At 33.1% G+C, this 10,598-nt stretch overlaps 1 protein-coding gene across 2 annotated transcripts in view; it reads right to left on the minus strand.

The window, feature by feature from the left end:
- LOC106104896 (tumor necrosis factor, alpha-induced protein 8-like protein 2 A) overlaps positions 1 to 10,598 on the minus strand; it is a 38,674-nt gene that overhangs the window by 12,049 nt on the left and 16,027 nt on the right. For both annotated transcript variants that reach the window (XR_001225698.1, XM_013285094.1), the window contains exon 2: positions 7,605 to 7,645. Coding sequence is in view for 1 of the 2 variants with exons in the window: in XM_013285094.1 (XP_013140548.1) it covers positions 7,605 to 7,617 (13 nt within the window). In the remaining variant the exon portion in view is untranslated. The remainder of the gene's footprint in view (positions 1 to 7,604; positions 7,646 to 10,598) is intronic.

Raw genomic sequence — 10,598 nt, forward strand, 5'->3', positions numbered from 1 at the left:
CATCCATCCATCTAAACTTTCGCATTTATAATATAAGTAAGATTATCAAGCTGAATTGCTTCATAGTGTAATATTACGTAGCTCGATTCAATTGTCATTCAAATGGCCAATTTGCCGAGTCATTACACGGGTTGAATGCTCCCGTCTGCTTAAGGTGCGTTTCGAATGCACGCGTATTACCGGACAGACTACGCCTAACGCCCTTTGAATCATGGCGAATCCGGACAGAAACAATAACCGTGGAAACGCGGCTTTAGTAGCTAATGTTTTTACATTTATATCGATAAATTGGTCTATTCATAAAATATACATTTGGAATATTTGATTAAAACAATAATATTGCCATTAACTAAAGCGTTAAGACTGAGTGCACACAATTGACTAAACTAACAGATACAGTTGTGTGATTGTCGATTGTTTCGCAGCCCATTCAACTGTTTAGTTGCACAACTAAAAATCGAGTAAAGCCTCCATTAAGCTCATAGGAATCATAACGAGACTAAACAGTTGTGCGATAGTTTAGTCAAACGTGTGGGCGCGCTCTTAGAGTTGTTCAATTGTCACTTAGTACCACTATTAATGTTTATTTAATTAAAAATTAAACTGAGATCTGTAGTAAACGACCCATCATCATCATACTATTAAAAATGTGAAAGTTTAGATGGATGGATGTTTGTTTGAGTTTGTAGCTTAAACGGCTGAAGAGATTTCGATAGCATTTGGTATACATGTAGAGGATAGTCTAGAAGAACACATAGGCTACTCACTTTTGTTTTTATTTAATTCCACGCGGATGGAGTCGCGGACGAAAGCTATTACCTTATAAGTAACAATTCACTCTTAGTGAGGCAGTAGAAGGCAAAAAGTATTTTTTAAGTGAATTATAGTGATAAAGAACATCTGGCTCCAGTCGTGATACGAGTAATGTTGCTCTAAAATAGCACTTGAATTAATTAAGGTCCTAAAATATGGAATGGCAAACTTAATTAACAAACCCGAGAGAGCTGGCCGTTAAAACTTGAACCATCTTGCATTAATGTCTCAATACAAAGTATTGATCTAACCGTGGGCTTCTACTGCTGAATTACGATTATATATCTTCTTACTAATATTATAAATGCGAAAAGATAGATGGATGGATTGATGTTTGTAGCCTAAACTGCTAAACAAATCTCGTTAAAAATTTGACATTGTCTTTATACACAGTCTCATGGAAGAACATATAGGCTACTTACTTTAGTTTTTTAACGTATTGTTGCGGGCAAAAGCTAGCGAATCACTATAATAATTGATTGAAAAAAAATTAGTACCCAATGTATTCTACATTGATTTGAACATATGGATAGGTAATGTGACGATATGCGTAAGAAGAGAATTCAGATATAACGGCTAATAATGTAAGTTAGAAAAAGCAAGAAGTATACTCTTCTGACTCCGTATGGACAAGGGTATTCGATATTCTGCATTGTGTTGCCTTTCTTTTATTACCAACATCCATCCTAGAAAACTTATAAAGTGTAATTCTATTTCGTTTTTTCCAACCCTTTGCGACATTAAAGCTAGGGATTGTTATTTATTCATTGTAAGCAGGGTTTTGTGGATCGATACGTCGCCCATGTCACGCGATACCTTTCCACTGAAATACACTTGCTTTAGCTAGCTTTAATCTACTTGAATGTGTATACTTATTCGTGAAAAATAATAAAATCTTACTATTAATATGATGATATAATTTAAAAAAAAAATTGATTTAAACCTAATGGAAACTCAGGGGAAAATATGCATAGAATGACACTTCAAGCGACAAAATTCATTCAATGGTTCATTTACATAGGTACATTACATACCCCAATGAAGTCTATAAATGGATATTCTATAAGACCTGATACTTTATGCCTATTGGTTTTTCGCCATTTAGGCGCAGATTATCGCGGTTTCAGTGGTAAGTATTCTCTACTAAAAAAGCAAAGGCAGTCGCATATACGCGCCAAAACAATACACTCCTAAATCAGTATAAAAAAATAAGTACGAATATAATCACTTTCAAAATATACAGTTCTTCTAACTTTATTACACAGACATTGTTTACAACATGATTCGAACAACTGGTTGGCATTTTCTGGGAAGTCATAAATATTATAATGAAGGTGTGCCCTGGGACGTACGTGAACATGTCTCGTCGCTTCATCGTTACACTGCGTTACTTGAACTGGAAAAACCTAAGGCGATACGTGAGGGATATGTAGGTATTTTACAGTCAATGCGCTAGTCTGAGTAATGGTTGGTTTCCACTGAAGTGTTTTAAAATAGAAATATGGCTTATGTATTTTTATTCTTGTAATTTATGAAGTGTAGAGCGGGCGCACATCTTTGAATAAAATATCGCACAACTGTGTGCGATTGTCAATTGTTTCGCAGACAATTCAATGTTTAGTTGCAATAATAAAATTCGAGTAGTGTGCGCACCTCATAACCTCATAGGAATCAAAGCGCGACTAAACAGTTGGGTGATAGATTATTTCAGGTGTTCGGAGCCTCTTCTGGTTTTCTGTTTATTACTGTCAATATTTCTTTGATTTAGCGTTTTATGTTGAGGCGTCTTACTAAAATATTTAAAGTAATAAGTACGGTTAAATAGCAGATATGGATTTGAAGTAATTAATGTTATTTAAAAAACACCTTAGATACGCTAAAGTGTATAATGCACAATACTTAACACTGCAAAACGTGACCTTTGATTAGTTCAAGAGTCAATGACCTTTGCGGACATTGCCTGCAATTATAATAAACTTATAAACGAATAATATTTTGCAAACCTTTACTATCTCATTAATATTATAAATGCGAATGACTAGATGGATAGATTATTGGATGTTTGATAGAGTTTGTAGCCTAAATTGATTTACGTATTACGATGAAATTTGGCATAGATGTAGAGGATAGTCTGAAAGAACACATACTTATTTTTGTTTTTTTATAATTCCACGCGAACATAATCGCTGGCGAAATCTGGTTAGAAATAAATTTAAAAAAAGGTAATTCAGAGCTCCAAAAGTGTTTTTTATTACAACATTATTATACTAACTTATATACTGAAGTTGTATATAATCTAATCTTCAATATCTCTTAGTAGGTTATAATACTCTAAATGCATCAGTAAACATTTTCTTGTAACTTCCATCAATATTTCCTATTTTTAAAGTTCCTTATTCTATAAGAATATACGTACAATATCTACGTAGTAAGCAATATGTACACGGTTAAATTGAAAGCTTCCTCAAGCAACGCCGACGTGCCTAATGACTGAACACACAAGACGAGTGAAGCCTGCACTTACGGTCCTGATGCAATCTATAAAGGTTCCCCTTCTTTATAATGTTCATTATTTTAGTGACATTATTCGATACCCTGTATTACAATACCTACAGTTAAAATCTTACTAATATTATAAATGTGAAAGTTTAGATGGATAGTTTGTTGGAGTTTGTAGCCTAAACGGCTTAAGACCTAGAGGATAGTCAGGAAAAACACACATGTTAATCACTTTTGTTGTTTTAATTCCACCCGAAAGGATTCGCAGGCGAAAGCTAGTTGAATAAAATTCGACGTCCTTGCGAAATATAAGATGTTACACGACGAATTATCATGTTGTCAGTAAATAATGTTTAGGAAACACCGAAGCAAAGAGGAGCTCGTTGCAAATGTTACATTTTGTAACATAACACCGCGTAGATTAGGGCTCATCATTAAGATTTTCGTATGCCAATTGAAAGCAGTTAGATTGCCTATAAAAGTAAATAGAGAAATTATGCAAGAAGTGCTTTCATAAATCGTAACGTACAGCCGTTGGCTACAATTTTGTTAATTAAAGCCATCCATATTTGAGGCTTGAATTAATTTAGGCGGGTTCCATTGTAAAGGGTCGACATTCTCATCACGACTTGGAGACTGAGAAATTATTAAAGTTTAAAGTTACGTGCGTAATAGATTACAACTTTAAGCAAAAGAAAGACGGGTAGGTGATCTAGGTCCCTAACTCTACAGTCAAAGAACTAAACTTAAATACAAATAAAATTTGATCTAGAATTCTATTACAAATTGCAGCACTTTTTGTCTTTAACTAATTATACTAGTGTCGAATAAGATTTCGTCGTAATGGGTAGGAAATTAACGTCCTCGACTGCACGTTCGTTAGCAATCCCCCATCATACAAAGCCTTTGAATTCCATTTAAAAATATAACTAGCAGCTTGACATTTGCGAAACTCTTTTCAGCGTGGTTGTAAATGCGAATCGGAAACTAGGTTAACAACGACTATGGTAGTGAATAAACGTGAGTTTCCACCGAAGCATAAAATATATTTCTAAGTCACTCACTCCTTTTGAGTAAAAAGGTAGAATTGCTTCTTATGATTATAAATGTGAAAGTTTATATGGAGTTTATTAGAGTTTACCGCTTAAACTTTAAACGATTATCAATGGAATTAGGCATTTATGTAGAGCAGAGTCTGAAAGAACACATAGGCTACTTCTATATTTCTTTAATTCAACGCGGTCGTAGTCACTGGCGAAAGTATATATTGCTAGCTTCAAGTATATATTACTAACTTTAAGTCAATATTTAAATTAATAATAAAGAAAAAATCGTACTTTATTGATGTCAGATGATTGGATAATACACTAGCTTTCGCCCGCGACTCCGTCCGCATGGAATTAAAAAAAAAAAACAAAACTGAATAGCTTATGTGTTCTTTCAGACTATCCTCAACGTGTATGCCAAATTTAATCGAAATCCGTTTAGCTGTTTAGGCTACAAACTCTAACAAACATCCATGCATCTAAACTTTCGCATTTATAATTTTAATATGAAGTATGATAAACGAGGATAAAAGATTCTAAAAATATTTTATAGTCTGTCCATAATTTTGTTTTACCCACAGGGGTCAATGACCTGCGTTTGCAACCTTTTTAAATTATCCTCGTCGTGATTTATCAGGCAACAAATTTGTGATTTAGGTCGGGATACCCACAGGACGGGTCCTTTCTAAATATAGACTAACTTAATACTAAATAAGATAAAGTTGAATATAATTTCAATGCTTAGAATATTACATGAGAAAATTGATATTGTTTAGTGTTCTTTTACTTAAATTATGATACGTATTATCCGATCGCAATAACATGATACACGAGTCGCAATAATATGATACACGTAATAATATTGCCAAATTAGTAATACCCATACAACGTTAATATAATTTTTAAATAAATCGTTATGTATATACACTACTAAAAACAATGTTAATTAACCTATATGTTTTCTGGATTTTGGACTTTCTTCTATACGTTACGTCTCTGTACTCTCTATTCTCTACATTCAGAGATTTTGATGGTAAACTATAAAAAAAAACATCCATCCAACCATTCTTTAAAATTTTGTATTTATAACATTAGTACGTTTTAAAAATAAACGCGGTAAAAAGTTAAACTAAGGAATAATCTAAGTATAAGCAAATATTACTACAAATTTTGCTTGAACTCAGTTTATTCCTAAGTTTAACTTTATACCGCGTTTATTTGTAAGGCTGTTAGAATTTATTGACATCTTTACCAGCCTGCATTTCTAGATGCGATTTTACCCAAAATATGATTACATTAAAAAATTTTCGACGACAAAATGCCAAAGAAATAATACAATATTATTCCAAACAGCAGCATATAACAACCAGTCTCCTTATTATTTTCCGCAACTACAAGCACAAGGCCCTCGAATCTCGATCAGCAATGCTTTCAATTGCTAGACGATTTATTTTCAAACACATTTCCCGCAGTCCCATATTCTAGTATAAACCTTCGTCAATAGAAATAAAATATCGACTGTCAACAGATGGGTAAACTTAGTAAGTTCTTGAAAAGTATTGGAGTTACAGTTAGATTGCATGATCTGTCTCGAGTGTTACAAAAACAAGTTCAATTTAAAGTGTTTTATTATAATACTAGTTGTTTCCCGCGACTTCGTCCACGCAATATTAAGATAAAAGTAGCCTATATGCCGCATGCCGGTCTATGTCAGCTAGCCTTCAGGGAAAGTACTTATGAAATCAGGCCCAGCCGTTTCGGAAATTACCAGGAACCAACGTGGCTTGCGGACAGACATAAAGGCAGCCAGACAAATAAAATAAATTTTCGTTATAAACAACGCAAATACATACCTGCATCATCCTTCCGTAATCTACAATTTTTCGTTTGATATCACAAATAGACACTCCAATCTTAATGTATATAGATAGAAAACTGGTGTTCTCAGAGTCGCTTCAACAGGTAGTAACCATTTAACATCATAACCATAGTCTGAATAGATTTTTTAATCTGTAGCTCTGGAGCCGTGTCTGTAGCTTGCATATGTGTGCTAGCTATTGGCATGTGTATTCACGCCTTATAATTTTATTAGATTAAGAATATAGGTTGAATATACATTGGAGTATTCCCCAAAGTACACCTGTTGCGATATTAAATGCTTATATCCTAGTTACTAGTATTTTATGAAAATATCTGACATTATCCACATATTATCGTTACCTTATATGTTAGCCTTGACATGACAAAAACGGTAAAGGTCTGCATTTTACGATCGATGCAATTAACCTAGAAATACCTTTATCTTAGTCATACGAACGTAAGCTTCATAAGTATATTAAACTAGCTGTTCCCGTGCGGCGTCATCCGCATGAAATTATGATTTTTTTTTATTGTTTACATTTGTCAAATTATCGATAGCAAATGTCAAAATGGCATGACATGACAAACCTTGGCAATCTTGCTTCCTTGATGTTGGCAGCAACTTATGGTCTCTTTCCCACATTAGGGTTTTTATCCAATTTATTTACCCACAAGTTTAATAGCGTGAAAATATATAGCCTAAAGCGTGACGTAAGTGTAGGGTTTTTTATTAAAAAATAATTATTCAAAAATATGCTGTAATTGCTGACATCCTTGGGCAACATAGAAGTGTGTGTTTACGCTTTATTATAATAGTATAGAAGTATAGATTAATAATTGACATGGTTTCCTTATATATAACTAAATATAACTAAAGGAAAAACCTACATATTTTAACCTCCTTGGTACTTATAAAGTTACTACCCTAAGGTGAAACTTCGAAGCAATCTCGGATAGTAAATTGCGAGCACAGGAAGAACGTAAAGGGATCCCTTTATATCCAAACTTTGTTAACTTAGCTAAAGTTAAATAGACTCTCTTGAAGTATTGCTATCATAACGTTTGCCACGAGATCCTATTTGCAAAACATTCGTGCAAAACATTATATTCTTCCTTAAAGTACATAAGAACTAGCTTTCGCCCGCGTGTCCGTTCGTGTGAGGTTAAAAAAACAAAACTGATTATCCTATTTGTTCTTCCAAACTATTCTTTACATTTATGCCAAATTTCATCGAAATCCGTTCAACCGTTTAGGCTACAAATTCGAACAAACATCCATCCATCCATCTAAACTTTCACATTTATAATATTAGTAAGATATACTAAAAAGAAATATTGATACATTGAAATAAATTAAATAGTAAAAAAAAGAAACAAAAAACTTACAATTGGCTAGCATTCAGAAAATGCAATAAGTTCTGCGAATCCTGAAAAGAAACAAAATAAAATAAGAAACAAAAAATAATAAATGAAAATGACGAAATTATAACAAATCAACAAAAAAGAAAAATTAAATAAACCAAACAACTGCGTAGGTCCATAAAATATTAGTACCTACAATTACCGATTTATTCTGTCTTCTCGATCTTAGCTAAATTTAGAGTGGATTTTATCTTTCATCGTGGTGCGCGGCCATGCGTCCGGATGCGAGGGACATATTAAAAAGGAAAAAAGAAAATAGTGTTGTCCAGAGTGCAGTTTTTTATTCTCTTTATTATTCGTATGGACTTTGGTTACTTAGTACATGTTAATACCATAATACCTTATACTAAGTATTGAAAACGTCGATATTAAATTAACATTAAAATTAAACTTTTAATAAAAAGTAACATAAGAATTCAGACAATTTCATTCATTTACTAAGACAAAAAACAACACTTAACTTAAGAAGATGCTGAAAATAACGGTATAATAGTTGTAATTGAAATTGTTTACTTATTAACTGTACATAAGAAAATTAATAATACTATTGTTTTTGTTTATAAAAATCGATTTTTTAATATTCCATTGCGATATACACATCACTAAAGATACTTTACCAATGCCATACCGGGATCGCCACATGTGTCAGCATAAAGAATCTTCGTCTGCTCTCAGACAAATAATCAGAGAATACATTTATAAGATCATTCTAAGAATAAAGCAAAATTTATTAGTACGAGTATGCCAACGATCGACCGCGATGAATTGCCCACTAAGTAATTTTTGATTGTTTACTAGCTTTCGCCCGAGACTCCGTCCGCGCGGAATTAAAAAAATCAAACGCAAGTACCCTATGTGTGCTACAAGACTATCCTCTGCCTCTATGTCAAATTTCATCCAAATCCGTTCAGCTGTTTAGGCTACAAACTCTAAAAAACTTCTTCTAAACTTTCGCAATTATGGTATTAGTATTAGTATGAAGTATGATTTACAGTAGAGCTTTTTATAAAGTGTTTCTTTTAATCGTAAAAAATATCAACGTTGTATTCTATTAACTTGACTTCGTTTAATAGTTTAGCAGACCTTCAGAGTAGAACCGACTCCTTTTAGTTATCAATTGGTAATAAATGACGTCTTTAAATGCTGCATTTGTTCATATTTGAAACGTATCAAATTTGTATTATTTTTGGAACAATGATAAACTATTTATTAAGTTTTAATTCGCGCACAAAAGTTCGAAGCTAAAAAGCCACAAATGTAATGCGGCAAACGAGTTTCAAGGACTTTTTCAATCGAATCCGCAAAGACAGCGCCTGTGGAAATTTTAAAGCAATTTTTTTTTCACAAAGAGCATTAGAAAACTATAGCATGTTAGCGCTTCGATGCAACTTTGCTTTTAGCGAAGTTTAAAGTTGATGTTATTTTTCAAAAAAACCTTCACTACAATTCTAAATGTTTGGTTCAATTTTATTTATGGATTTTAACATTTACATCCTTACAAATAAACGCGGTTTAGTTAAACTTAGGAATAAACAGAGTATAAGCAACATTTGTACTAATTAAGTTTATGTATTTTAGTTTATTTGTAAGGCTGTTTGTCTTTACACTCCTTCCTTATAGATACGGCATCAAAGAAAATCATAAGTGTTAAAATTTCGAGTGCCTACTTCTTCAATCTATGCATCATAAAAAATTTAATATTTGTTTTTATATTCTAGTGAAAATTAACCAATAAATTCAAAATTAAAAGTAATTAATTAGACTCTCAAATTAATTACTCCGTTTCCCTCTAGAGGCGTAAGAAGCGACGTTGAAAATTGATGAGCCGGCAGTTCCTACTCTTTTCATTTAAGAGGGTTATTTTAATGGAGCTATAAATGACAACCCGCCAAGGGATTTATTAGACCCGGCAAATAAACCCTGGGATACTGATGTTACAAAGTTACTACCCATTCTACGTATATATAAGATTAAAAATTGGCTCTCTTTGAGGTCTTGTGTGATTAACTGTGCTAAAATTCATGTTAATCTAATCGCGCAATTTGCCTAAAAAGGCTATCCCTTTTTAGGTTTGTAAGGGGGGGGGGTGTTACAAACAGTCCGGGAGGATGGTGCCATAGCGTGGTCCTATGTTCCCATAACGCTGCGGAACATCAGCCAATGTCCTGTATTATGTCGTAAAGTGTCGAAGGTTCTGGTGAGTTCCTCTCCGTGGAACCCGCTTCTATAGCACTAGAGGCTGGCCACCGATAGGGTTTTAGTGGATACCTCACATAACCCTTTCTTCCCTCCAGAAGGAAGGGTATCTTTTTGAAGATTTCCCCCCGATACAAAAAAGGAGGGTCCGCTTTGTAGTTTGTATGTAACTAATAAACTCAAAAAGTACAGGACCTATGTCAAAAATTATTTTTCATTAGAAAGCTACATTATCACTAAATAACAGGATATATTTATAGCCTATGTTTAGTATGAGGTTTTTTTTTTCATCATTTTGCGCGGACCTAATCGCAGGAAAATTGGTTAGTAGAATTATGATAAAGTCAATTTTTTTTTCTAAAAGTAGAAATAACGATTTGCAAGTTATGCTGAGGCATATCCGGTTGTTCTAATAAAATTACATTAAAACAACCTTATGTTTAAAACAAGAGAGTTTAATTTACCATGCAAATGTTATTGAGACAAATATATTAGTGAGGTTATTGGCGTCTCAATGGAGCTGCATTCTTAATAAGTATGATTCCGTTATTCTGTATAACCACAGCTTGGTAAAACAGGTGGGACTGGCTTTTTGCATATCGCTTTACTTTTTTTTTTAAACTCATGTGACTAAATCTAAGATGTCAAACTCTGGCATGACAATTTCACGAAAAAAAAATACACGAAAAACAAAACAAAATGCACTAAAAACAAAACAAAATACACCAAAAACAAAATATTCTCAAAAAAAACAGTACACTA

This window comes from Papilio polytes, unplaced genomic scaffold (assembly GCF_000836215.1).
Source record: "Papilio polytes unplaced genomic scaffold, Ppol_1.0 DF823399.1, whole genome shotgun sequence".
Taxonomy (NCBI): Eukaryota; Metazoa; Arthropoda; class Insecta; order Lepidoptera; family Papilionidae; genus Papilio; species Papilio polytes.